At 45.5% G+C, this 26,235-nt stretch overlaps 10 protein-coding genes across 17 annotated transcripts in view; 5 read left to right on the top strand and 5 right to left on the bottom strand.

Moving 5' to 3' along the window:
• The window catches only part of LOC6506936 (ecdysone-induced protein 78C), a 49,157-nt gene extending 46,718 nt beyond the window's left edge, over window positions 1–2,439 (bottom strand). The window contains exons 1-2 of one of the 2 annotated variants that reach the window (XM_044714981.1): window positions 2,273–2,439; window positions 1,568–2,127 (exon numbers count right to left, since the gene is read on the bottom strand). In XM_044714981.1, the coding sequence (XP_044570916.1) occupies window positions 1,568–1,665 (98 nt within the window). In that variant the 5' untranslated portion in view covers window positions 1,666–2,127; window positions 2,273–2,439. Of the gene's footprint in view, window positions 1–1,567; window positions 2,131–2,272 lie in introns of those variants that run through there. The other variant, XM_032454934.2, reaches the window with a different exon arrangement.
• Window positions 2,440–2,760: 321 nt separating this feature from the next.
• LOC6506935 (integrin-linked protein kinase) lies at window positions 2,761–5,144 on the bottom strand. The gene is made up of 4 exons (XM_001956921.4): window positions 4,895–5,144; window positions 4,307–4,472; window positions 3,706–4,251; window positions 2,761–3,645 (listed from the first exon to the last, which is right to left on the bottom strand). Exons 1-4 carry the CDS (start codon window positions 4,981–4,983, stop codon window positions 3,100–3,102), a joined length of 1,347 nt encoding a protein of 448 aa, XP_001956957.1. The 5' UTR covers window positions 4,984–5,144; the 3' UTR covers window positions 2,761–3,099.
• Window positions 5,145–5,189: 45 nt separating this feature from the next.
• LOC6493054 (multifunctional methyltransferase subunit TRM112-like protein) lies at window positions 5,190–6,033 on the top strand. Its single transcript, XM_001956922.4, has 3 exons — window positions 5,190–5,395; window positions 5,452–5,553; window positions 5,617–6,033. The coding sequence occupies exons 1-3, from the start codon at window positions 5,318–5,320 to the stop codon at window positions 5,809–5,811; spliced, it is 375 nt and encodes a 124-aa protein (XP_001956958.1). The 5' UTR covers window positions 5,190–5,317; the 3' UTR covers window positions 5,812–6,033.
• LOC6506934 lies at window positions 5,980–11,627 on the bottom strand. 4 transcript variants are annotated; one of them, XM_001956923.4, is made up of 10 exons: window positions 11,059–11,627; window positions 9,429–9,537; window positions 9,137–9,319; window positions 8,807–8,982; window positions 8,289–8,645; window positions 7,850–8,100; window positions 7,574–7,796; window positions 6,837–7,349; window positions 6,477–6,611; window positions 5,980–6,422 (listed from the first exon to the last, which is right to left on the bottom strand). In XM_001956923.4, exons 1-10 carry the CDS (start codon window positions 11,130–11,132, stop codon window positions 6,215–6,217), a joined length of 2,229 nt encoding a protein of 742 aa, XP_001956959.1. In that variant the 5' UTR covers window positions 11,133–11,627; the 3' UTR covers window positions 5,980–6,214. The 4 variants fall into 4 exon arrangements, with proteins under 4 accessions (XP_001956959.1, XP_014764976.1, XP_014764975.1 ...); XM_014909490.3 differs by lacking the exon at window positions 8,289–8,645 and having other exon boundaries at window positions 11,059–11,626; XM_014909489.3 differs by lacking the exon at window positions 6,837–7,349 and having other exon boundaries at window positions 11,059–11,625.
• Window positions 11,628–11,937: 310 nt separating this feature from the next.
• Window positions 11,938–13,839, top strand: LOC6493055. Its single transcript, XM_001956924.4, has 3 exons — window positions 11,938–12,254; window positions 12,313–13,188; window positions 13,238–13,839. The coding sequence occupies exons 1-3, from the start codon at window positions 12,081–12,083 to the stop codon at window positions 13,766–13,768; spliced, it is 1,581 nt and encodes a 526-aa protein (XP_001956960.1). The 5' UTR covers window positions 11,938–12,080; the 3' UTR covers window positions 13,769–13,839.
• Window positions 13,840–13,852: 13 nt separating this feature from the next.
• Window positions 13,853–18,468, bottom strand: LOC6506933 (uncharacterized oxidoreductase YjmC). 2 transcript variants are annotated; one of them, XM_014909486.3, is made up of 3 exons: window positions 18,453–18,468; window positions 14,440–15,386; window positions 13,853–14,350 (listed from the first exon to the last, which is right to left on the bottom strand). In XM_014909486.3, coding segments are annotated over exons 1-3 (1,110 nt in total). In that variant the 5' UTR covers window positions 18,454–18,468; the 3' UTR covers window positions 13,853–14,188. The 2 variants fall into 2 exon arrangements, with proteins under 2 accessions (XP_014764972.1, XP_001956961.1); XM_001956925.4 differs by lacking the exon at window positions 18,453–18,468 and adding an exon at window positions 17,363–17,576.
• LOC6493057 (ADP-ribose glycohydrolase OARD1) lies at window positions 17,794–23,129 on the top strand. The gene is made up of 3 exons (XM_001956927.4): window positions 17,794–17,930; window positions 22,421–22,764; window positions 22,880–23,129. The coding sequence occupies exons 1-3, from the start codon at window positions 17,894–17,896 to the stop codon at window positions 23,033–23,035; spliced, it is 537 nt and encodes a 178-aa protein (XP_001956963.2). The 5' UTR covers window positions 17,794–17,893; the 3' UTR covers window positions 23,036–23,129.
• LOC6493056 (ADP-ribose glycohydrolase OARD1) lies at window positions 17,823–22,283 on the top strand. Of its 2 annotated transcripts, XM_001956926.4 has the most exons (6): window positions 17,823–17,930; window positions 20,240–20,338; window positions 20,420–20,741; window positions 21,253–21,411; window positions 21,473–21,775; window positions 21,830–22,283. In XM_001956926.4, exons 3-6 carry the CDS (start codon window positions 20,436–20,438, stop codon window positions 22,091–22,093), a joined length of 1,032 nt encoding a protein of 343 aa, XP_001956962.1. In that variant the 5' UTR covers window positions 17,823–17,930; window positions 20,240–20,338; window positions 20,420–20,435; the 3' UTR covers window positions 22,094–22,283. The 2 variants fall into 2 exon arrangements, with proteins under 2 accessions (XP_001956962.1, XP_044570918.1); XM_044714983.1 differs by lacking the exons at window positions 17,823–17,930; window positions 21,253–21,411; window positions 21,473–21,775 and having other exon boundaries at window positions 20,033–20,338.
• On the bottom strand, window positions 22,763–23,829 carry LOC6506932 (ADP-ribose glycohydrolase OARD1). The gene is made up of 3 exons (XM_001956928.4): window positions 23,687–23,829; window positions 23,276–23,450; window positions 22,763–23,216 (listed from the first exon to the last, which is right to left on the bottom strand). Exons 1-3 carry the CDS (start codon window positions 23,806–23,808, stop codon window positions 23,064–23,066), a joined length of 450 nt encoding a protein of 149 aa, XP_001956964.1. The 5' UTR covers window positions 23,809–23,829; the 3' UTR covers window positions 22,763–23,063.
• On the top strand, window positions 23,788–25,893 carry LOC6493058 (E3 ubiquitin-protein ligase parkin). 2 transcript variants are annotated; one of them, XM_044714982.1, is made up of 7 exons: window positions 23,788–23,918; window positions 24,027–24,250; window positions 24,356–24,548; window positions 24,608–24,953; window positions 25,011–25,455; window positions 25,510–25,606; window positions 25,671–25,893. In XM_044714982.1, exons 1-7 carry the CDS (start codon window positions 23,894–23,896, stop codon window positions 25,778–25,780), a joined length of 1,440 nt encoding a protein of 479 aa, XP_044570917.1. In that variant the 5' UTR covers window positions 23,788–23,893; the 3' UTR covers window positions 25,781–25,893. The 2 variants fall into 2 exon arrangements, with proteins under 2 accessions (XP_044570917.1, XP_001956965.2); XM_001956929.4 differs by lacking the exon at window positions 23,788–23,918 and having other exon boundaries at window positions 23,928–24,250.
• Window positions 25,894–26,235: the final 342 nt, after the last annotated feature.

Below are 26,235 nucleotides of genomic sequence, written 5' to 3'. Positions count from 1 at the left end.
TTGATGGCAGTGCCTCTTTCTTTACAATCCTTCCAGAGGGAATCGTATAAATCAAGTATACGCACCGCTTCCAGCAATCTAAGCGGGCTGAAGCTGCTGCATTACTCATACGCCCTGAGGGCAATCAAATACAAAGTCAAACCCAAGTAACTTTCGCAGGGGAAAAGGGATAAAAATCAATATATGCTTTGCATGTGTCTTCGCCTTTTACATTTTTTCCCATCCTGCGGCTTCTTTTCTCATGTCCCTTTTCCTTATATATTTTTTTATGCTTTTTTTGTTGCTTTGTGGCCCGTCAGGATACGAGGATGCTGATGCTGTAGCTGTTGCTGTCACTGCATATAGTTGCCTTTTATATGTGTTTTCTACACTGAAAAATAATAGTTTTTGTTTAAAACATTTTGATTTTTTAAAATTGTAATTTTAAAAGCATGATTTTTTATGTTTTTATTGAAAAAGCAAAGACTGTGCTCTTATTTAGTGGCTTGTAGGTTAGAATATATCCAAAATAATGCATATTTTGTAGTCCTTTTTCCAAGTGCATCTTACTGCCTTCTGCTTGTAGTTTGCTTTTAGAATATTTCCACGTTGTTATGCACTTCACAAAGTCCTTAGACAGAGCACTTCCACTTGAATCTGCTGTTGCAAGCTGATGTTGCTGTTGTTGCAAGTGATGTTGCTGCTTGTATTGTCACAATATTTTCGCTTTTCAATGCGCCGCTCGAAAGCACAAGTGAAATATTTGCCCATGTGGCATTTTAGTTTGGCAAGGAGCCTTTTTTCATTTCCATTTTCTTCCTGCCAGCCAGCCAGCCATCCTTTCAGTCTGTGCCAGTGTCTGTGTGCTTGTGTCTGTGTGCCTCCTTTTGTGCTGAAATCTGCAAAATGGAATTTTTGATTTATGCAGCCGACCATCGATCGTTTGGGAATTTCTAACAAAAAAAAAAGGGAGGAGGAAGGGAGAAAGGCTGGGGGATGCACGCGAAACAAATCTCATCATTTGTTATGCACTGTCGTCGTTCATTTCCATCTACCATGCCATGCAATTTTCACATTTTCACTCATCAACGCCAACGTCATCTGAAGCGCCTAAGGCCTCTCTGCCGCCTGCCTGCCTGCCTGCCAGCCGCCTATTGTGTGGGCGTGGCATGCCGGCAACAGCAGTAGCAGCAACATCTGCGGCAGCTTCGCAGCATCTGCGGCTTTTGTGTGCGAAGGAAGTAGGTTAGTGGCTCACTCGTCAGCCAAATGAATGATGGAGTAACTGCGGCAAACTGTAACCGCCGCTGCTGCCGTTGATGAAAAGTTCGCATCCTGATGTGAGCCACCAGCTCCTGCTCCTGCTCCTGCTCCTGCTCCTGCTCCTTTTCCTTTCTGCTCCTGTCCGGGCAATTGTATGGTTAATTGAAATGAAAAATAAAACCTACAGACCTACAACAAAAGTGAAAGCAGCATCATAAAAGTTACCCTCTTTTGGCCCAGGTGTGGTCATAAAATGGGGCATGTGAGTGCCAGTGTGTGTTGGAGTGTGTGCAATGGTATAAGTGCACTATTTATAAATACTAACCTGGTTTTGCTTGACTGCTGATGCTGATGATGATTCTGCTCCGGATCCTCCTTGACGATGATATTATGATTCAAACCCGTGGTGTTTGAATACTCCATGGATTGCCGGCCCTCCAAGGGGCTGGCCGTTTCTGGTAGCTGTCACTAAAATACATTTAAGCAGCTGCACAGCCAAGCCTTAAAAATTGTTCAGCAAAACACAGGAAACAAATATGGAAATGCGAACGAAAATCTGTTTTATGCGCTGCGCCTAAAAGATGCCATCAGTTTTTTTTTCTTCACTTTCACTCGATTTCACTTCCGATTCTCCAAAGCTCTCTTACGATTTTAATAGTTATCCTTTTATTTTCCTAATAGTTTATTGTTTAAACACCACACACTATGTTTATCCTATTTCACACTATTTTTCCTTAGTCCTTTTGACTTAAATGTTGCGGAAATGCTGTTGCCGTCATAACTGGGCATGGAAAACTGTAAATCGGCTTTTGGACACTGCACTGCTCCACTGCCATTTGGCCGGAGAACGAGCGACCAGCCTCTGGGCCCGAAAAGCGCCGACGACTACAGGACGACAGCGACAGGACGACGGCAACGGCAACGGCGACAACAAAGTGCAGCAAAAAAAAAAAAGGAAAAAAGTTTTTTAAAGCTGCAATGGCAGCAAACAGCAGTGGCAGAAAAAGGACCCCGCAGGATGTACTCGTACCATTAAAGAAAGAGCGAGCCAGCAAAACAATCACATGGCTCGTTGCAAGCTTGCCGCAACACAGGCCCCAAATAATAGCTTGCCGCAAAAACATAAACAGAGAGTCGCGAAACCGGTGAGAGCCGGGTCAGAAGAGAGTTTCGATAAAAGTTATGGGAAAGGATTAAAATAAAAGGTTTTCGAAAAGCAAAAAATTTAAAATTATTGTTCCTAAAATAAAATATAATTTCCAAGTGACATAATCTAAACAAATTATGAAATATTTATTTAAACAGTTGAACACTGAGTACTCTCTCCATATTCCCACGCCGGCGCCCTGCCACTTATTCTCTGCCCACGCGAGCTGCACAAAATCGCGTGCCTCAAATGGAAACCAGGTCAGGGACGTCTTGCTCGCGCTGCGCTGCTGCATCCGCCGGGTCTCCCGCCCCCAACCACCTCCCAAAAAGCTCTCCATTTTCTGGTACTCGGCAGGAAAAGCTCATACATCATGTTGTGTACCAGAAAGGTACAAAATTTCATTTTAAATAATTAGTATAACAAATATATTTCTGTATAAATACGATCCTAACGGTTATCCAACTTAACATTAACGACAGAATCGAGCACCCGCACAATACGTTGACGGAAAAAATCATAAGTAGAGACAACAGTGAGACAGAGAAACATAAATTCTTAGTTGCCGTTTCGGTTCGGATTTGGAGTTCGGAGTTTTGGTTAGGCTCAGTTAGAGAAAGGTAACACAAAGTAGTAATTACAATTAGTTGGCAAAACGAAGTATTTCAAGGCACATTTTGGCTTGGCGTTCGTTGTTTCTTCCCCCGCCCTCAACGCTTCATTTTCTCCAGGATTGGCAGCACCATGTCGAACTTGGGCCGCTTGCCGGGGTCCTCGTTCATACAGATTCCTATCAGCTTGGCCATATGGGACGAGGTGCCCGGAGGAATCTTGACCCTAAGGCCCTCCAGGGCGATCTTCATGCCGCATTCCATGGGCGACCATTCGGCGAAGGGCACCTCGCGCGTGGTCAGCTCCCAGATGAGTATAGCGAAGCTCCACATGTCGCAAGCCTCCCAGTTGCGATCTGCCTGCTTCCGCTGCAGAGCCTCCGGCGACATCCAGGCGGGCTGGTAGATGCGTCCTTTCTCCTGGAAGGAGAACTTCGCATCGCCCATGTTGATCCTCGCCGTCAGATCGTCGTCGATCATCACGTGGTGGCTGTTCAAGTGATAGGTCGGTATGATCCTTTCCAGGGAGTGCAGGAAGGCCATTCCCCGGGCAATGTCCAGGGCAAACTTAATTGCTTGGCTGGCATCCACCACCACGCCAGTGGCTCCGTGTAGAAGATTAAAAAGCGATGATCTTGGCATGAACTACAAGGACAAAAACTGTTATTCTAAATCCATATTTTCTAGATGTAAGAAGCCACTCACCTGACTAATGGTCACCAAGTTTGGCGGTGAATTGCAAGCTCCAATTATGGGCAAAATATTGGGATGCGAAAAGATGCGCATCTTGGGGAATTCCTCGTTAAAATCTCTAGAAATTCGTGGCGTGCACTGACGGACAGCCAAGATTTTGGCCACCACATCATTCTTTTGCCAACGGCCTCGCCATGTCTCTCCGGACGAGGTGACAGACAGCTTGGTGTGCAGGTCCAAATCACCCATGCTGATTCCCTTAAATCTCGACAGGGTAGCGTCCCGGGACCGGGTTTTCAGGCCCTGCCAGCTCTGCTCTTTGAAACTGATCACCTTCACCTCCTTGCCGCTCTTCTCCACCAGATCCTGGAGTCGTTTGGCCAGGCTGGGCTTGGCTTTGTCGATGGGCGTATGCCCATCCTTGTTGGCGATTCCCACAAGGGCGCCGGCGTTCAGGAGGTCCTCGCAGATCATGTCGTAGCCCCAGAAGCAGGCATAGTGCAGCGGTGTGTTTCCATGCTCGTTAATGGCGTTCACGTCACTTCGTTCTTTTATTAGCTGAAATTGAAATGCTTGTTATTTTAAAACCTGGTTCTAATCAAAGCTTAATTACCATTTGCACCACATCTCGATGCCCGTGGGCGGCGGCTAAGTGCAGTGGGATGTCGTCGCCCATGTTGGTGGCATTCACCCTCGCTCCTCGCTGCAACAGCGTCTCCACCAGCTTGACATGACCCTCCTTCGACACCCAGTGCAGTGGACTGAAGCCATGGTCGTCCCTAAAATGGAGATCATAATTTGAATATCAATAAAGTTGAAATAGACTTTTAGGAGGAGAGTTGATGGGTTCTTGGCAAAATGGGACTACCCTCAGGCCAGCCAGGGTAGGCACAGGTAAAGATTGTGTGGGCAGCAGGTTTTATGCTCGCGATACGAGACGCCTCTTGACTTGCACACATATGTTGAAATATACATGTGTATATATTTTAGATTCGTCTGTTTACACAACACAAGAATAAATCATGACGTCACTCCACTCGAACCAAATATGCTGGGGCGTATCACTGGCGATGACTGCACAGCCCTTCCTGGAAAGGACTGGATTGCCACCCAGGGGTAGTCTAATTCCATGCCTCTCCCGAGCCAATTAGAAAGTGTCCACCAAGTCCACCCTGCCACAAGTAGTTTTCCATCATTTTACCCCAGATTGTTGTCGTGCTCCGTTTCGTCCAGCCACAGGCGCACTTGAATCGAGTTTCCCTCGCGGCACCAGTGGAAAATGTCCTCCATCGTTGGTTCACGCGTTTATTCCTCCCTCGGTCACAGATTTAACAACGTTTTAACGTCCAATTGCACATATAAACGGGGAAAAACTTTTAAATAGCTACAGTTGGCTGCTTTCTTGGGTAAAATATGTATCGATATTCCTTGTTTATATTTATATCGTGATATTTATCGATAACACGATATATACCATCCACTTATACGATAGATACCAACTTTTCATACCAGCTTGAATGGCAAATTGGAGAAGAGGAAGATTCAACACAACGTGTTGCCGCAAAAATATTGTTTTATAAACATTTAAATTTAACAAATTAAAGCGGATTTAAGAGGCCACAAAATGAAGCTCAGCACTTATAACTTCCTAACCTCCATGGCCATCAAAGGTGTTAAAGTGGGATTCCCCTTGAAGCTAACGGTGAGAGGAAAATCTTGAAAATATTGATTGTTTCAAGAACATTTTATTTATTTCAGATAAATAAAAAGGAAGAGGTGGAAAGTGAGTTTAATCCGACATTCATAGAGCGATTGCTGCCCAAGCTGGACTGGGCGGCTATTTATGGAGCTGCACAGGTGGTAAGTGTCCAAATACCCCCTCAATCCTCTCAAGAAATTTATCTCCCATATTGTTGATATTAGGCGGAACTTGCGGATGACATCCCACCTACACAACCGGAGAACATTGGTGAGAACGAGCTACTCCTCCAGAAGCTGCACCACCTACTCTTTGAAATCGATGTGCTGGAAGGTCAGCTGGAGTGCCCAGAAACTGGCAGGATATTCCCCATTACCGATGGCATCCCAAATATGCTTCTCAACGAGGACGAAGTGTAGACCAGAGAGCCGCTAATTTAGACTGGGTTTTTTGTACTATGGTTCCCCTTAGTATAGTCAGACCCGCGCTTTAGGGGGGAGATGCGATTAGGACGTAAAAATATTAATAATTTTAAATATTTTGAATATACCCCTATTGTATTTCCCCCAATAACTAATTAAGTTTGATAGTTTTTAAAGTCTGTTTATTTACGAGTTATTAAAAAATAATTGGAGCTTGGATGGAATGTGTTTTTGGGAGTCTGGAGATCTACGGGGTCTAAGGGTAAATATCTAGAGCAAAATACGTTTCACGACACATACAAATGGTAAGTCTGGTTTCTGGAGGGTGCTTTTCTAGTCACTAAGATTTCTTTGCTTTTTTTTGGCACTCTAGGGGAAAAGGAGCATTTAGTTATCCCGCCTAGTTGCATTTGATGTTGGGACTCTTGTTGCTGCCCCGGGCATAGATGCTGCCTTTGGCCAAGCCGGCCTGGGCTCCTTTGCACAGTTCCGAGTTCCTGCCGGCTGGCTTATAGCTGCGATCGCCCAGGAGGCTGGAGTCTGGACCCTGAGTGGGTTGCTTTTGGAGGAGCGTGGTATTGGGTCCATTCCAGGTTACATAGTCGGCTCTGAAAGACAAGAATCAATGTACTTGTATAGCTTAGACATCCTGATCCTCTTACAGTAGTAGGTTTTCATCTGCTCCCTTGGTTAGCTGCGAATTGGGTCCCAAACTGGTCATTCTCTCGATGATGGATTGAAACTCCGAGGATTCGGAGTTCTGGGAGTTGCCAAAGCTCGATGAGTGCTGGCGGTGCCTGTTGGGATGAGACAGGACATTACAATTTAGAATAATATTTTAGAATTAGAGTGTTTAAGCTTTAGGCATGCCAAAGAAAACTCAAATCTGGGAATAAAAAGTGCTCAGAGAGTGAATTCCCGTCTACATTCCATGCGGTATCCTTCAAGGATACGGATTCATGCCAAACGATCTACTTAGCGAAACGGTAACGGTTACGGGCTAACAACGGTAACGGGCATACTTCAGCGATTCGGTTTTGGTGCGAGCGCGACTTTCGATTATTGCCTTCGCTATGGATGAGGAGTTGGAGTTGGAGGCCAGCGATGAGGACGTCATTGAACTGGAGTAGGAGGAGTAGGAGCTAGCATTCGAGGAGCCATGCAGGTAGCCGCTGATGCTGTAGTTTCTGTTAGTGTCGTTGTGGTTCTGGTTGGCCTGAACCTGCCCCTGCCCCTGCCCCTGGATTCCCTTGGCCAGGATGCTCTTGGTGGTCAGGCGCTCGTAGCAGGGTGACTGTGCGGGTGAGACATATGAATGCGATGAGGATGCACTCGATATGGATGACAGGTGACGATGCTCCTGCTGCTGCTGCTGCTCCTCCTCGATACCTGGGTCTCCGTCGCCCACCTCTTGCTCCGGCTGGTCCAGGATAATCTGGGTGGTGGCCGTCGACGGTGTGGTGACATTGATGGATGGCAGTATGTGGCGCTTGTGCGGTGGCTTCAGTTTGGATGCAGATGTGGATGAGGCTTGCCTGGATGATGATCGTGTGGCGCAAAGCAAGTGGACAGTGGCAGTGTGGTTTGGTTCGTGGGATTTCAGAGATCAGAGATCAGAGAGGCGGCAACAAAAGTTCACAGAGAAAATATATAGGCAGTCGATTAACAAACAGATAAAGCATCGGACGAAACATAGGTGGGTGGGAAAGCAGGGCGCTGATTGTGGCAGTGGTTTGGATTGGGACTACATTTGAGGTACCTGTCTCCGGCGACTCCATCCACCTGATCCGGAGCAGTGGTCGAGGATAGCTCCAGACTCTTCGGATTGGCTGAGGGTTGTTTCTGGGCCCTCTGTTCGTCTTCGTCCTGGACGATCTGCAGGATCTGAGTGGCCCGATCCTCGGCATAGTTCACCGACTCCAGAGCCATCAGAATGATGCGCTCGGCAATTTGTGGATACTTCTCCTTGAGCCTAGTTTGCACTAAAAGATACATCATTTTATTAAGTATTTATGGCTTAAGCAGTACAACTCACTCTTGGCCTTCTCCTCCTCCGTGTATTCCTTTGGTCGCAGTGGTATGTGCTGGGTGGCCTGATCCCCGCCAGCTTGCTCTTGGGCCAACTCCGGCGGACGATTGTTGGGTTTGTGGGGCAGTTGCATTTCCCGCTTGGTGTAGCCCAAGGAAATCAACTTCTCCGAGGCGTACTGCACGTTGTTATCCGCATTGGCCAGGACATCCAGGAGTAGCATTTCATCCGCTTTGGGGAATATGTTTTTCATGTATCTGAGGAGAGGTAAGGATTATGGTTTTAATCTATTTTTCTACTGAAGAATAGTTGGAACATAAAGATGAGCTTACAAATAAACAAAAATATGAAACGGAACAGACTTAGTATAGCCATTAAGCCATTCCCAGCTCATAAGTTGCAAAGAAACAAAAATTAAATCTCCAAACTAGACACCCCGGCGCACCTTAGTTTCATCTTGGGTGACGAGTGCGGCCTGGGCGAGCTGCGCCACTGCGGCGATCCGTGCAGAGCCGGAGGCACCGCCGATCCGGAGGGCAGGACACCCGGATGGTGGGCCCCCGGACCGCTCTGCACGCTCACGAGACTACCGAAGCGGCCGCCGGGCAGGGGGCTGGCCGTGCGGGAGGTGCACCGACTAGCCACCGTGTCCGGACGACGCGCCGGTGGTGTCATGTAGAAGGCGGAGCTGCTGTGAAAGAGGTGACGCTGGGCGGGAGGCGTCACAAACGGACCCGGCATGGTCACCGGATGCTTCTCCACCTGCAGTGCACTGATGACGACGGCCTCGCGGTTATAGTAGCTGCAGGTTGGGGTTAGTAAGCGTAGTGGGTGGATAAAGTGATATACAGTTAGTCGGGTGCAGTAAGCGGCGAGAGGCAGCGTGTGTGAGAAGACAGAGATTAGTGGGGATTAGCGGTATTAGCACGGAAGCCAGGTGAGATTCCAAAGTCAGACACTTACCGCTTGAGCAACAGACGAATGTGGTTGTCGTCCGCGGTGGGAAACATGTTCTGAATTTTAGTGACCACGGCATCCGTTTCGGCCTGGTTGGTGAAGGACGTCTCCTGGATGGTGGAGCGTCGCGAGAGATTCGGGCCCAGACGAGCCCTCTGAAAGGGCAATGGCGAAGACATTTCCTATAAAAAAAATAAAAAGAAACTATTATAATACAAGTTTTCCCATCTTTTTGTTGAAGAAACTCCTTTTTCCAACCATATTGCTCAACAAAAAACGAGCGCCAAGGAGACAAGTAATTGGGGCAACCCCAATTATCCTTAAAATTGCACTTACCAAGTGTCCTCGGGAGGAGGCGGACAGCAGGGGGCTGGTGGAGATGTTGTGGAGTGTCGGTTGCTGGTTGCGCTCCTGGAAGGCCCGGATGGCCGTCAAGTTGTTGCTGGGATGGACGTGAGCCGAGGAGCCCAGGTGGTACGGTGAGCTGTTGTGCGACGTCTGCGACTGACTGACCATTTGCTGCAAAGTGGCATGTTGCAAGCGTTGCAAAATCAATAAAATGCAAGGCATAATGGGTGTCGTGATAGGGATGTGGGGAGTGGGTCTGGTGGTGTGGTGTGGTGGTTACCTGCAAGGCTATCGACTCCGTGGAACAGCGCTCGTTCTGCAGCTGCCTGTAACTGCGTCCGCGCGGATCCTCCAGCTGCATGGCCTTGGTCAGATAGTTTATGTAATAGCTGGAACGGAAGCAGAATGGAAGATGAGCTTGCCGAGAATCAAATGAGAATCAAAGGCCATCAAATGACCTCCTCCGTCTCCATCTCAGGGCCAATCGAAAGCTTCACGATTTAGGCCAAGGGTTGATGTTTTTTCTATCCGGCCGGCTACCATCTTTCGTGGTGGTTGATTCCGGCCACATGTTGATAACCCCCTGGGACATGGCCAGGTAAAGGGTAAGGAGTAAGGAGTGAGTCTGCGGATCCGCCTAAACTGAGACACGTGCCAAGTAGCTGCCAAAAGGCGGGCCAACAGTCGTCATCTCCATTCGACGGGCCATCTTGGCTCTGATTTCGGAGCAGCAGCCTGCGGAGGAGGAGGAGTGGGGCAGTCTGGAGAAGAGACGTCTCTTCGTCTCCGGCTGAGTGCCCTCTTGAATTAACGTATGACAGTCTATGAGGGGCTTGTTGCTTAATTGCACCAGGGAGTGGGGGTGGGCGGAAAGTAGGTGAAATGTCTGGAAGCTGGAGACCCCGCTGGCATCCAACGATGCGGAAGTGACACAATTTATTTGCTCAGAAACGGGGCCAATTGGAGTGGTTAAGAAGCCCCAAACGGTCTAAGGAAAGAGTTTAATCTCGCAGATCTTATTTGTAACTTTAATTTATTTTTGACAGATTTTTTATTCAAATAAAAAGCTTAGATTGAAGTCGAAAACCAGTTTCTTAAACTGGCAAGTAATTTCTTCTATCTCCACCATCACAGTCATACAATTATCTGAAATACCTGTTCAATTTCTATAATAATTTTATAGATACATACATATACTTCGTAAAATAATAAAAAAAAAACACCCACGCTTTGTAGATTTCTTTCAAGTCTTTATAAATTAAATCTTCATAGAAACTTTACTTTAGAGAATATAAAGATCTTACTTTCTTTCTAAGAAGTTTGTGGAAATAAATTATACTATGTTATCTTATAAATAGGTTATAAAATAGGTATGTAATTATGATAATATTATGTGTATAATAATATTACCATCTTTGTATGCTAATAAGCTCCTTTCAATTAAAATTATCTCTATCTTAATTTCCAGGTGTTTTCAGGTGATGTCCGAAAAGAAAACTTTATGCAAATGAACTCCCAACCTGCCAACTCCCTTTGGCTTCATTCAGCCTCTTGCTGCCATTAAACCAGCCATCGTAAACCGACATTTAATGGAACTCCCGCCACCCACTTGGCATTTTAAAGCCCCCAGTTGTAATCTGTTACTGGTTAAGCCACCAGCCCACCACTCCCCCACGTACTCCCGCGTCCAAGGCAGCCCGTGGCACGCAAATTCATCAGCTGCCTCCCGGGGCAACCCATCAAATTGCTTTCTCTCGGCCTTTCTCTTCAATGTTTCAGTACAGTCTGGGCGGACAAACAATAAACGCATAAGATACATTGTACACAACATACACATACTATATACATATACTCGAATAAAAATATATAAATATTTATGGGATTTCTGGTTTCATGCACTGGAAGCTCACCAATTGCCAGTAGTCTGATCATATTTGCAGTCCCAGCCGGGGGGCAGCTTCTGATATCCGTTCGATTCGCTCATTTTCACCGCTCAGATACAGATACTAGTGCACTCGCATCTACCAGATACAAAATACGACTGCAACTGATGTTGCTGTTTTATTTTCGCCGAATGTTTATGGGCATTTGGAGTCGCATTCACAGCTTGTTTGCCAACCGTCTGCAACCCCAAAAAACTTGGCAGCCAGGCAGCCAGGCAGTGAAGCAGCCAAGCAGCCAGGAGTGCCCTTGCCACTTTTTCTATCCCGCCACGGAGCTTTGTAGTTGCCTTTGTGGCTATTTGGGGGTTGTAACCACCGGGGCCACCCTTGCCGCTGCCAGCAGAGTTATTTTTGTTTACAAGGCGCTGCCGGGTAAAAAAAAAACGCACAAAACACACGATGGCGTGCCTTCAGTGGCAAGTGGGTGGAATACTATTGCCTCCCGCAAATCCCGGCGAGAGTCTCGTGGTCCTGGAGCAAGGAACAACCGCACGGAGTTAGCTTTGAGCGTCGACTGAGTCCGTAACAGAGACCGTATCGTTTTGAAAATCACGGCCTAGAGAAAAGCTCAAGATGCTGGGCAGAGTCGGACAGCTTTTTCACATTTTTTGGCGCTCTGTATTTGGCGCTCGACTAAAACACTTTGAAACTTTCTCAAATCGATTTCCAACACTGTCATAAAACGCATTTAAGCTTTCTTTACCGTTTTCCAGCACTTTTCATGCGTTTAAATGTTCCTTCAGGAATCTCTGCCAAGAACAGATCTAATCAGTTGGGTTTCATGATATAGTTTTTTGTTTTTAAATTTAGCATTATATATTTACAGACAGAGACAGAGAACAGAGAGCTCTCAACAAAGTGTCCTTTGTTCAGGGATTCACTCAAAGTACAGTCATACACAATTTAAATTCAACCGGCTCATCTGAAAAACTCCCGAACCAAATCTTGCATTATAGATTTTTCAATAATTCGTTGTTTTAAACGCAAAAATGGCAGATGATATTATGGCCCGCTTCACCCGCATTTCGGGAGACTATTTGGCGGAGGCGTTGGAGGCAGAGGAGGAAAAGAAGCCACCAAAGCTGACCAAGGCGGAGAAGAAGGCGATCAAGAAGGAGGCCAAGCTTCAAGCTGCCAATGCCGACAAGCGTCTGATAATGCGGGTTTGTAAAAGTACTTGAACCATCCTCTATAACCACATTCTCAAACACATTCTTTCAGGATGCTCTAATGCGGGAACTGGAGCTGGGGAAGCGCATGGAGCAGCGCGGCACTGAAGAGTGGCACGAGATGTGTCGTGAGATCAAGATCAAGGAGCTTCAAGAGGAGATCGTGGCTTGGGGCGAACGTTCCGAGCGGAACATCGTCGCCAAGGACGATCACATCCAGATGCTCCTGGAGGACATGACCCAGACACAGGATCAGCACGTCCGCTGCTATAGCAAGACAGTGGAGCTGATTGACCACATCCGTGACTGCTTCCACGTGATGCTGGAGGGGGTGAGGAACATGTACGCCCAGCAAGCCGACGAAATGCTCAGGGACTTCTATGAGGAGGTGCGTCGTCGGACCGAAGAGGTCGACGCCATGCACATCAACGCCGAGAACATCATACACGCCACCAACATAACCACCAGGGACCAGCTAAAGGAGGACTACACCATCTACCTGGAGCAGCGCGACGATCGCGTCAATACGGAGATCGAGAATAGATTCAAAATCCGGGACCAGGTCGTCCGCCGGATGACCGAGATGCAGCAGCAGCTGAACGACTTTGTGGAGTCACTAAGGAGCACTGAGCTGGATGCCCACAAGTACGAGAAGATCCGCTGGCTGACCGAGAGGCAGGAGGCCTTCATGGAGGAGTCGCGTAAGCTGAACGCCGAGGAGACCAAGTACATCAACATGCAGGCGGACCTGCAGCGAGACATCCTTCGCATGGAGGCGGAGAACAACTCCACCCTGAATGATCTCCGGATGGAGTTCCAGTACTTCACCAATGTGCGCAAGAAGATCGAGTTGAACCAGGAGATGGACCGGCAAATAACCCACGAAAAACTGCGCATCCTTACGGGCGAGTGCTATGAACTGATTAAGGTAAGACTTTAGGGATAAAGGGAAGAAATTATAGAGAATCCTTCTCCAGCAAATGGAAAAAAATGTGAAAAGTGGAGAGCTCCTGTTGGCTTTGTCGATCACCTGCCGGAAACTGCAAACCGAGTCAGAAAAGGTGATCCTGGGTGGGGAAGTCTTCGACGAGACGGATGTGGCAGTCAGCGATCAGTTCAAGATTCAGACCCTGAGCATCAAGGACCACGTGGACATGACCGAGGAGGAACTAGTGGAGCTGAATACGAATCTCAAAAACTTTTGGCGCCGGCAGGCGATGGCCGAGGCCCAGAACTTGCTGATGCTCGAGGAGAAGAAGCGGCTGACCGAGGACAACGATCGTCTCATCAACTTCATCAAGTCGATGAGCGTTACCGAGGATCCCGAGGAGCTGCGAACTGCCATGCATGTGGCGTGCTGCTCCGACCAGCCCATGCCGCCTTATGTGTTTGAGAGCAAGTGCCAGGATTACCGCGCCAGGAAGGTCCTTAGATCGCCGATAGCCCACAAGGAGTTCAAGTGGGAAGCTGAGGCCACTTTGAAAAACGTAATCGCGGACGGTAAGTAGGTTAGAGGTTCAAATAATCTAATAATTCTTGTTCAAAAGTTTGAGGCAATAAAATGAAAAATAAAATTAAACGGAGTCCTAATCTTCAGGTTAATCTTTTAAAGTATTTTGTTTATTTTAAACAATTGCTTGTTGAATATCATAGTTTTTACTAAATATTTAAAATCTATTGAAATAGGAAGTTGTATATATCGCTGCTGTATATCAATTACAATTTATAGCAAGTAAAGTAAATTGAATTTACGCTTCTGGCTAAACAATATCTTAGCTTTCGAAAGTCCTTTAATCGGATATGTAAAAAATATAACAAAGTGGGTTTCTTCGCAGCGAGAAAGAACTAAGTGCTTTGGTCCACGAATGCAAACTATATGGCAACAAAGGAGCTTGGCTCCCGCTCCTCAATTCCTAATCCAGTGATCCTTAATCGATGAACTGCAGGGGCTTTATATTCAGCTTCTCCGCCAGCATGCAGCAGGTTTTAATCTGATTCTCCAGATATTGGATTCCGCCGGCCTCGTCCACAGAATTCATGCCATGGCTCTCCTTGTCTCCAGCCAGAAGCACGGGGTTGCTGGGATCAGTCTGCCATTAATAATTTATAAAAATTATTTATTAAAAATAATACATAAAATCTTCATAAAACTATAACCTTAGAGATAAATAATTCTTACCGGAGTGGTATTCCTTAGGCGTCCATTGAAGTCAGTCATGCGCTCCTCGAATCCGGGTGCGAAGCAATTGGGATCCACTGCAATGAACACCTGGCCGAGATCGGCTGCCGTATCAGCACCAGCGTGGGTCCACTTACGCACCTTCGTGGAGTAGTTGGCACCCGACATCACGCCCGAAAAGACGTCCACCATGGCGCCCAGACCATAGCCCTTGTAGCCCGAGGTTAGCTCAGAGCCGCCCAATGGGTAGAGACACCCGGTCGAGAAGCCCAGCTCCGCGTCATTGGTATTATTGCCATCGGGGTCTTGGGCCCAGCCGTCGGGCAGCTTGGCTCCCTTCCTCCGCTGGATTTCGATCTTGCCCACAGCTACCGCCGTGGTGGCCATATCGAGCAGGAAGCGATCGCCATTGGTGGCATTGGCTCCGACGGCGAGGGGATTGGTGCCCAGGGCAGCCTCCTTGGCACGCGTGGGCGCCATCAGGGGCGAGGTGTTGGTCATGGAAACGCCGACGAGTCCCTGCTTCATGGCTCTCATGGGATACCAGCCTGCCATGCCATAGTGGTTCGATCCCTTGGCGCACACCCAGCCCACACCCACGGTCTTGGCCTTCTTGATGGCCAGATCCATGCAGAAGTTGCCAACCACGGCTCCCAGGCCGTTCTGGCCGTCCACCCAGGCGGTGGATGGAGTCTCCTTCAGGATTTTTGGCGTCGCGGCTCCGTCGGTGGCGTTGATGGCCAGATCGTTGATGTACATCTCTAGGCGGTTCATTCCGTGGCTAAAATGTCCTCGGTAGTCGGCGCCCACCAGGAGGTCCGCCTGGTCCTCGGCATAGGCCTGGGGCACCTTCACCGCCTTGAAGCAGTCGATCATGAAGCGACGCGACTCGGCCACGGCCACCAGTTTCGGAGCAGCTGACATGTTTCGGCGGATCTGATAGAACACTACAAAAGAGGGAGGGCTTTAAACTCTTTTATCTTTTCTGAACTAGAACGCGAGGAGGAAGAGCGACGTGTGCGTTCGGATACGCGGCGTATACGCGACTGGAACCAAGTCCAAAAAATAAATATACAAATGGACTGAGACCCTCTAGGCGACGTCTGGCAATCTCCTCTCACCTATACATGGAAGATACCGCAGACGAACCCTAGAAACGCTTAGAAACAGCAGGGTTCTTTTTTTTACTATTCTTTTCTCTACCATTATTTATTTATTTTTTTTGCAAACCCGAATTTCTTGATTATGCTGCTTATCAGCGTTATGTTTGGTCAGGTTTTTGAGGAGATCGGTCTACCTGGAGCTGGTAAATAGAAACAGGCCACACAGATGTAGATTCCACAATCTCTCAAATATTCTAGCGCGTGTAAAGAGCTCTATATATTTTCATTTTTTTTCTATTATAGGGGGCTCGAAAGTCTATATACTCGCATTATTTATTCATGCGCTGCCTATTTATTATTATTTGCTCGAGTATTTCAAGTTATTTTGACGCGGTGCGTGTGTGGGTTTCAAATGTTTGCTTGTGCCCGCCCGGTAATGACCTTGAACTTCACTCGTGGAAATGATAGCTGTACTTTTAAATTAAAACGTCTAAATTAGTAGGGAATTGACGTTCTAGGGCATTCCAATTCGGATAGTGTGGGCGGTGGGTGTGTTTGTTTTCCGCCACCCGAACTATATGTATTATCATGTTGACCTTCCACAACGAAAGCGAGTCTGACAAATGGGCAAATACATAAGACCCCTCCGGCAACACCCCATTGGATTAAATTTATGGCTTTTCTAGACTTATCTTATCGGGGCTCATATAGGAGCAGGGGTATACGAAAAAACATATCAATTAGGGTATACATTTTGTGGAAAATTAGATCAATCAACTTAAAGTTAAGAGTCGTATCAAAAGACCTATAATAATAGATTTATCTAAAAACAAGTTAGTTAATATTCTAAGTATTAATATTCAGTCACGACTTGGCTTTCAGTTTCCGAAATAAAAATAGCCACCTCCCAGAGCTGTTAATTATTAAATTTTATTATTCGCCTGCTCTGAAAGAAGCCTTATCTTATCAGCTCTACCCCAAAATATACTCAAATATACATATACAGAGGTCTAGCCACAATCAATCTGGAGTAAACTTGGAGTACATTAAGTAACAATCAACAACTGTGGGGCTTGGGTAAACATGTTTTATTACCGATTCGCTACGATAATTAACACCTTTTTTGAGTAATAGCGAAAAAATGATCGAGTGCCAGCGGGTGTTAAATTGATTAAACGGCAATTGAAACAAAACCAGTTTCATAAATCGGTTTTTTATTTCGCAACAAAAGAAAGGAGTACGTATTTTATGGGTTGAGAACGAGGTAATCAAAAGGTGATTAGTACCACCCGTGTAGCAGACCCGGTGCCGCCTCCAATGTTGTACTTTCATGGGCTATTAAAAGTCAGTCCCCCCTTTCTTATACAAACTGCCACTTGTTCGTTTAAATGTATTTTTTCGAATTCGGTTTAATTATAAACCAGTATAGAAATTTGTTAGCGTAGACGTGTGGGAGTCATTATAAGAAATTTTTGGCGAAAACCGGAAAGCAATAGAGAGAGCCATAGTGATAGAGAGGCAGCGATAACAGACGAAATTTTCAAATTTCTGGGTTGTCAAGTTGACGAATTTGCGCTGATTGGAGAACAGCAGTGTGACCCTATATTCGAAAGTGCAACCTGTCCTCAAAATGGCCGCGCATATTACTCATACGACCCGTGGACTACCCAAAAAAGCTATTTCATTCGTAATATAAACATTTGAAATGATAAATAGATTCAACATTTATTGTTTTCTTTTCGTCAATTGTAATCCAAACGCACAGCATCATAAATCAGCAATTGCACGCGCAATTTGCATAATTAAAGTTTTGAACTTACCGCTTCCATTTGCATGCGAATTTGGCGCCCTCGCTAGTGCTGTTGTTGTTGTTGCTAAAAGTGCAGGCAGCCGCCCACAGGTGTGCAATTGTTGTTGCTGCTGCTGCTGCTGATGGCGCCTTTGAAGCGCTGAAATGGACCGCCAGTTCGAGGCTCGGGCGTGGGCGTGGGCGGTAACACAAACCGATCGTGGCAGCAATGTCATCGGAGTCATGGCGGCAAATAAGGCGAAAACAAAGGCCACAAAAATGGTAACCAAAACAGAACCGATTGAGAGAGTAATATAAAGGCAGAGAGACGTTTGGAGAGACTGAGATAACTACAACAACAACTTTAAAAGGCAACACTACTACGCAGAAGGTGGGGTTCCGAAAGGGGGGCGGTAAACGTAAAACAGCTGACGTGAGCTTTGCTTTGGCCTGCAGTTTTTAGTTATTCTCATTTAGTTATTCGAGTGACTCACAACGTATTCTACTGGCTCTTTGGGAGATTTACTCGCGCGCGGACTAATTGCCCAGAAGATAGAACCGAATGTTAACGATTTTAACCAAAACTACTCCACTACTACGTAAAGTATTCCAATGCTAACTAATAAACAACACGCTACTTATGTAATTTGCACAATAACTAATACAACAACAACAACAAACACAGCAAAGGTGCCAATTTGCACGCAATATTCCAATCAGAAATCAACAGCCAGAGCTGAAATAATGCTCCTCGATCCGGATCCGTCGGAGTGCCAATCTGAACTGCCATGAACTGTGGCGGCTATCGCTTTTCCTTTTTCCCCCACAAGGTGCCCCGCGAATGAAAAGCGAGATTTAAATATAATTCAATATGATTCAAAGCTGCCGCGCGACATGCGTATAAAAAAAGGCCAAATAATGAGGGCTCTTTTTTTATGTTTTTTTAATCCATAAAAATAAGTTATAAAAGTGCATAAATGAGTCGACAAAATGTTTATATTTTAAAAAGCATAAGAACTATGATTTTCCATGATTGTTTTTATTTTTGTTTTTGCGACAAAAGCTTAAAGGCAATAGTATTGGCTAACGCCCACATGTAGTGTTACAAAGTGACCACTTACTTTTGGCGCGCAATAATTTTGAACCCTAAAAAGCCCTCTGCTGTTTTTGTTGATTGTTTTCCACTTTTCGCATTTCCTTGATAAAAATTACATATTTCGCATTTTGGTGGAAGTAAATTAGAAACTAAAAGTATTTCTAAGACAGTCTATCATTGTCATACATTAGACCTTATAATCTTATAAGATTATAAGATTTTATTTATTACCATGATACTCTTCGCTTAGAAACTCATAACTTTTGTGTTTTTTTTTAATTTTAATATAAACAAGTGAACAAACTAAATATTAAAAACTGATTGTAGGGGAAAATACTACTTGGAAACCCCATAGAATCTAAGCTTATAATTTTGCCTGTTTTGTTTGTTTTAAAATAGTACCCACTTAATATGGTTATTTGTATTCACTGCTGGTTTCTGTACGTGTGTGTACATTCATTTCACCTGCCTCTCAATTGACGAATAATTTAAGTCATATTTATAATTATAAATGCAAAGAATATAGCCTGGCTAGTCGGTTGACTGCCCCTATTAGCACATGGACAACCGATTACCTTTGACAGGGGCCCACGCACAGGTGTTTTGTTTTCCAATCTGATCCAATGCGTCGTCACTAATCTACAGACTGCCTGGCTATATATCGCTATCGGCGGAGCGCTATCAAAATACCTGTGCACGGGTTCTTAATTGGGAGTTACAACAGTGCGGCTTTGGTGATTTTGGGCGATGCCAAGTCAACCAGCCAGCCAACCTGTTGCTAAAAACAAACAAACAACCCGATATCAGCTAACACTTACTAGCACATGTATGTCATCATCATCACACCAGCATCATCATCATCATTACCTGGCCTGGCTGCTGACTCAATGGATCGTCATGCATGGTGGTGGCTAATACAGGGACAAAAAACAGTCAAAATTTTCAAAAAGGAAGCTGTTTTTGGTTCAATTTTAAAATATTAGTTTTTGAAGGATGTATATTTTTTTAAACATGCCGATTTTAAGTAATTTGAATGGAAAAAAAGGTTCAGAACTTTGTAACTTTTATACTTAGTTGTCATGTTGACAGTTTAAGTTATTCTTTTCTAACGTTAAAAATAAATTTACAGTCTAAAAACTATAAAAATGTTACTTGTTGAAAAATATAATGTTTTTTTATTTACCCTTTTTTTATAGTTTTCTGAAAAAATTATTCTTAAAAACGTTTCATTTACGGTCTAAAAATATAAATATATTTAATTTGAATACATAAAAAGTGCTTAATTTTTTCTTTAATGATATAAAGTATCTTTTAGATACTTATCTAGAGAATAAAAACTCTATATTCTTCAAATAAAAAACCATTAAGTCATTTCCTTTATCAAACAGACTTCCCGACAAATCGATCTCTAACCTTGGCTTACAATTCCATAAATCATTTATAAATCATTTCATGCTTCTGTAGACATCCATCAACATTAGATTTTCTCTGCGTGTAGACATTGATCATTTTTCGAAGCACCCCCGCGGCGCCGCCTCTGGGCGAAATGTTGTCACCGCCGCGCCGATTGAAGATTCTTGCTGGGCTTTCGCCCGGCTTTTGGCGTCGTGCGAGGCGCATTCCGCTGCAGACCGCCGGCCGAGGCAGTCGCTTCCCTTCATTAACAATCCAACGGCACAACTGGGAGTGGGAAATCGCCAAAAATAACGAAAAAATAAACAAACAAGCTCCCCAACTAGCCGCTAACAGTTGAGAATCTCCCCAAACGAAACGAGCGCTAATTGCTTTGTTTTCATTCTGGTTTCTGTGCAGTTCCAAAAGCCAAAGCCAGAGTCATTCCGAAGCCGAAACCGAAAAAGTTTTTATCGCGAGTTCCACTGACCTCGACGAGAAAGTTTCCGCTGCGTGCACGTAAGTACGAAAATTGGCATTCATTTTTGGCATTGAACGACAGAGCCGCGGACAGTCAGAATAATTTCCGTTTAATTGCAGCCGGGTACAGTGCGCCATGGCTGCCGCGAACGTGAAGATCGTGGAGTCGAAGGTGGACATATTCCAGGCCCCCAGCACCCATGCCCTGGCCCATGCCGTGGAGTCATCCTTTACGGCTCTGCGGGGATCGCTGGCCTGGCAGTTCGCCCTCATCTACGGCGATGTGGATGAACTGCGCCAGCGCAGGGTGGCCAGAGGCAACTGTGCCGTCTTGGAGCACAACTCCAGATTTGTGTACTATTTGGTAACCAAGTCGAATCTCTACGATGTCAGCACGTACGACGACGTCCAGGCGGCTCTGATCTGTATGCGGGAACATATGGTGAGTAATGGAGTGGGTCGGGTCTGGTCTGGTCTGGGGAAGAGGCAAGTGACATTTCCCCCAAAAGAACTTGGGGGAACTGGTTTACTGCCTTCACCAATTTACGGTTAATTTATTTGTACAATGAGATACAGTATCTTTCGGTTTTTTTTTTCTGTAAAAGATATTCAGGAAATACGTTTGGTTTTTATTTTTTTGGTTACTAGTCGTTAAAATTAGCATAAAAGAAAGTAAAATTATTTGTATGAAAAATAAGGAAAGAAGAAAGCATAATGGGGAACACTTAATCATCTTTATAATGGCTGTCATAAGTATTTAATTTAAATTAAATATTTTTTGACCCAAAAAGTTACTTTTGAAGCCAAATTCTATAAAGAAAGAAACCTTATAATCTTTATAAGAGCTCTCATAACCTAAATATAATATTTTTCAATCTAAATAACGGTTCATCAATCATTTTTTATGCGAAATATAATCATTTTTAATTGAAAGAACACTTACTGTTCCACAGCGCAACCACGAGATCACAAAAGTGGCCATGCCCCGGATCTGTTGCGGCAAAGACGGCCTCGAGTGGAGGCAAGTGAAGCGCCTGGTGCAGCAGACATTCGCCAACAGCGAGTATCCCATCGAGATACTCGTCTGCGAGCACGATGACTTGTCCAAGGAGGTGACTCATCCGCGATCTCAATCAAGAACAATTGGCTAAACCTTCATAATTCAATCCACAGCTGGCTGCGCCAAAGTGTCAGATTACGGAGGCCCGGGGCAATCTGTTCAGTGCGCCGGAGAACTACGCTCTGGTGCACTCGGTCAGTGCGGACTTCGCCATGTGTGCTGGGATTAATCTTCAGTTCCGCTGCAAATATGGACAAGTGGATGAGCTGAAGCGTCAGAACAGGCACACCGGCAACGTGGCAGTGCTGGAGCAGAACGGCCGGTACATCTACAACTTGGTGACCAAGGAGCGCAGCCACGAAAAGTGCACCTACACGGCTCTGTACTACGCTTTGCTGGCCATGCAGGAGCATATGGTGAGAAGACTTGTTCCTAGTCCGATGTAGACCCATAACTCTTCCCACTTCCAGAGGGAGCACGGAGTCACCAAGCTGGCTATCCCCCGCCTGGGCTGCGGCATTGATCGACTGGATTGGTTGCGAGTTCGCAGTCTGTTGGACTTGGTGTTTGCCGATGACCACGTGGACATAATCGCCTTCTTCTACACACCCCCACAAATGTCCCAGGACAAGCTGAACGTCGTCTGTCCTACGTGCCGGCACATAAAGACTATCCAGATTCCATCGAGATCCGTATCTCGACAGTCGCTCCACCGCGAGAAGACTCCGTTTTGAATTCCAACATAACCCCTGTATATAGCAACTCTACGTATAGCACTCGAACTGGTTTGCTTGGGATTTGTGGCACCAACTGCACCAAATACTTATATATTGAATAAGAACTTACCTCTAAGATGTTTTAAACACTGAATTTTATCCATTACTATTTAAATAAAAGCAAAAAAGACATTTTAAACAATTAAAAGGGCATAGTATAGTGTTTTATTAGGGTGCATGTTACATTTACTTTTAAGAAACTTTACTTTTAGATCTAGTACGTTTCTGAAATCTATCAACTCTTTACAAAAACCTAAAGGAACATGTATTCTCGTAATCTTCTAGATCTGCGCGCGGCATTTCGACGAGGATTTGTGGTCGGCATGGCAGCCCAATCAAGCTACAAGATCAGCGAGGTGGAAGGAGATCTCTTCTCCGCCCCCAAAACCCATTCACTGGCCCACTGCGTTGGAGCTGACCTGGCGATGGGCGCCGGCATTGCCGTAAAGTTCAAGCAGGTCTATGGCAAGGTGGACGAGCTGCGCGCCCAAAAAGCGGCCAGTGGCGAGGTTGCCGTGCTGAAGGATGACCAGCGATACATCTATTACTTGGTCACCAAGCCACAGAGTTGGGGCAAGCCCACCTATGAGTCTCTGCAGGCGTCCCTGGAGCAAATGCGCGAGCACATGGTAATATAAATTATGTTTATTTCAACTTAAGAATCTACTTCATGATCCACTTTTCATAAACTTAACACTTTTTCATAAACTTAACAAATATATAACTTCAATTTAATTAAAACAGCGAAAAAACGGAATCAATCAGCTGGCTATCCCTCGGATTGGCTGTGGAATCGACGGCTTGGAATGGGAAAAAGTTAGCAACATCCTCGAGTACGTGTTTGGCCAGGAGCAGCTGGAAATTGTGGTCTACAACTTTGTGCCGCCGCAGAACAAATAATGCCATGTTTTAAGTTAGCTTGTGACATTTACTTTTGGGTTGCAACATAATTATAAACAGCTATTTCCACCGGATCTGACTGGAATATTTGGCAGACCATTTCTTTTACTTTCGTCCAGTTGAGGCCGTCCAAACCGCAGCCTATTCGCGGCATGGCCAGTTTGGGGACATTGTGGGACATCTATAGTAAAATAGGATATTTATTCTTTATTTAATGGGAGATGGAATTCCAATCCTTACCATATGCTGCCGCATGGCTATCAAGGAGCTGTAGAGGAGTTCATAGGTGGGCTTGCCCCAACTGGTTTTCTTGGTGACCAGATAGTACACATAACGCTGCTGATCCTGTAGAATGGCTACGCCTCCTGGCTGTACGTTTTGTCTTTGCAGAGTCAAAAGCTGGCCGAATTTGTTACTAAAAATGTTTTGATTATTAAAAGTGTTTTTTAAAGTGTAAAATAGAAAAGGAACAACAAATAAGAATCGGGATTAACTGCGAATCCACTGAATTGTTGTCATAAAATTGCAAAACAATTTTAGTTTATCCAATGAATTGAATGCGTTTTAAATTAGATATCCACGGCGAAATGAAAATCATTAAAATATAGATTCATTTTAATAAAAACAAAGTAGAACCTCCTGTAAGCTTACCGAAACTTTACCGCGATTCCTTTTCCCATTCTCATGTCAGCTGCCACGCAATGACACAAAGAATAGTCTTTCCGGGCACTGAACAAGTCGCCATTTATTTCCTTGTAACAAAAGCCAGTCATTTCTACCAGTTTTTATGAAATAAGCTAAGCTTTTTTTAACACAAACTTTTTTCAATTTAGCGCAATTCTTCTTCTTTCGTTGAGTATGGCTGCCTGGTGTTGGGTAATGAGTAAGTATTGACCGTTTTGAAGCACTGTTCATTTGATTACGTAAACGGTCACACTACTCCCCATCTGATAACAAATGAGTTTTATTTTTAATTTTATTGCCACTTTTGTACGCAAAATGCTCGAGCTTCTGCAATTTGGAGGCAAGACCTTGTCCCACACGCTCAGCATTTACGTAAAAACCAACACGGGAAAGACACTTTCGGTAAACCTTGAGCCGCAATGGGACATTAAAAACGTTAAGGAAATTGTTGCGCCGCAATTGGGGCTCCAGCCTGAGGAAGTCAAGATAATCTTTGCTGGAAAGGAACTGAGCGATGCCACCACCATAGAGGTAGGTTGGATCAGATACACATAACCCATCATCGGGCCTGTCACGACAATCACATCTATTTGTAATATCCCCTCCAGTATTCTCACTTTCATCATCTTTCAGTAGCAATGCGATTTGGGTCAGCAGAGCGTCCTGCACGCCATCCGTTTGCGGCCGCAAGTGCGTCGACCGAAAATCGAATCTGCTACATTGGAAGAGGAGGAGCCTTCGCCACTGGAAGAGCCATCCAAGCCGCTGAACGAAACTCTGCTCGATCTACAGCTGGAAAGCGAGGAAAGGTTGAACATAACCGACGAGGGTTAGCAGCATTTCTGCTCTCTAAAATCCAAAAACCTATTATCCACTGTCATCTTCCAGAACGAGTCCGTGCCAAAGCCCACTTTTTTGTGCATTGCAGTCAGTGCGACAAGCTCTGCAATGGCAAGCTTCGTGTCCGCTGTTCGCTCTGCAAAGGTGGTGCCTTCACTGTCCACCGAGATCCAGAGTGCTGGGATGATGTCCTGAAGTCACGCCGTATACCCGGCCACTGTGAGAGCCTGGAGATTGCCTGTGTCGACAATGAAGCTGGGGATCCTCCCTTCGCCGAATTCTTTTTTAAGTGCGCTGAGCATGTCTCGGGTGGCGAAAAAGATTTCGCCGCCCCTCTTAACTTAATCAAGAATAATATCAAAGATGTTCCTTGTCTTGCCTGCACAGATATAAGGTGATTGTTAAATCCGAAATCTTTAAATGTCTAATATCTCCTTTTTTCAACCAACAGCGACACTGTGTTGGTCTTCCCGTGCGCCTCGCAGCACGTTACCTGCATTGACTGTTTCCGTCATTACTGCCGCTCACGTCTCAGCGAACGCCAGTTTATGCCACATCCAGACTTTGGATACACTTTGCCGTGCCCTGCCGGCTGTGAGCACTCGTTTATCGAGGAGATTCACCACTTTAAGCTACTGACTCGTGAGGAATACGATCGATACCAGCGTTTTGCTACTGAGGAGTATGTCTTGCAGGCTGGCGGAGTACTATGCCCGCAGCCAGGATGTGGAATGGGCCTACTAGTGGAGCCTGATTGCCGAAAGGTCACCTGCCAGAATGGCTGCGGCTATGTATTCTGCCGCAATTGCCTTCAGGGCTATCATATTGGGGAGTGTCTGCCGGAAGGCGTGGGTTCCACGTCCCAGAACTCTTGCGAGTACACCGTGGACCCTAATGTGAGTCATTTTCATGAGGCTTTGTGATTATTTGGTTAATCTATAAACTTCCAGAGAGCCGCTGAGGCCCGTTGGGAAGAGGCCAGCAATGTCACCATCAAAGTCAGCACCAAACCCTGTCCCAAATGTCGAACGCCCACAGAGCGAGATGGTAAGTGGAGTGAGGGAACCAAGACGTAATCGGTAACTTATGCCATCCCCCTATCCCATTTTAGGAGGCTGTATGCACATGGTCTGCACACGCGCCGGCTGCGGATTCGAGTGGTGTTGGGTCTGCCAGACTGAATGGACTCGCGACTGCATGGGTGCTCACTGGTTCGGATAGGAGTCGATGCCATCTGCTGCATTTTTAGTAACCCGTTTATATCTATGTTTGTTGACTACTTTTAAAATTTGGAATGTATAAAGACCTTAAAGAAAGACTGGATAAAGCAGCTAGCAGCACCCTGTTTGTCGTCTATGCAATCAATAGAAACATCCCCGACAGAACACGCGAAAGAGGATATCCATCCTACCCCACTCTAATATGTCGTTGCGTGCGCACACGCTTTGTTTACGTTTTCCCGACACTCGCCCACAAATATTTTGAGGGCTTTCTGCTTTGGCTCGGCATGCCAAAAACCGCAATAAACACGTGCATTTCTACGGAGAAGAGACTGAAAAAAAGGAATGCTGCAAGAGAGTGGAGGTTGCGCAGTGGGTGTCCATTATCCATAGGCATTGCTACAGGGGCACGCTCATGTAATCCAGGCGCGTAGCCGGAAGGGGACTCCCAAAAAT

The sequence above is a fragment of the Drosophila ananassae genome, chromosome 2R (genome assembly GCF_017639315.1).
Source record: "Drosophila ananassae strain 14024-0371.13 chromosome 2R, ASM1763931v2, whole genome shotgun sequence".
Lineage (NCBI taxonomy): Eukaryota > Metazoa > Arthropoda > Insecta > Diptera > Drosophilidae > Drosophila > Drosophila ananassae.
The sequence above is the reverse complement of the archived record's forward strand: the minus strand, read 5'-3'. Positions and strand labels throughout refer to the sequence as shown.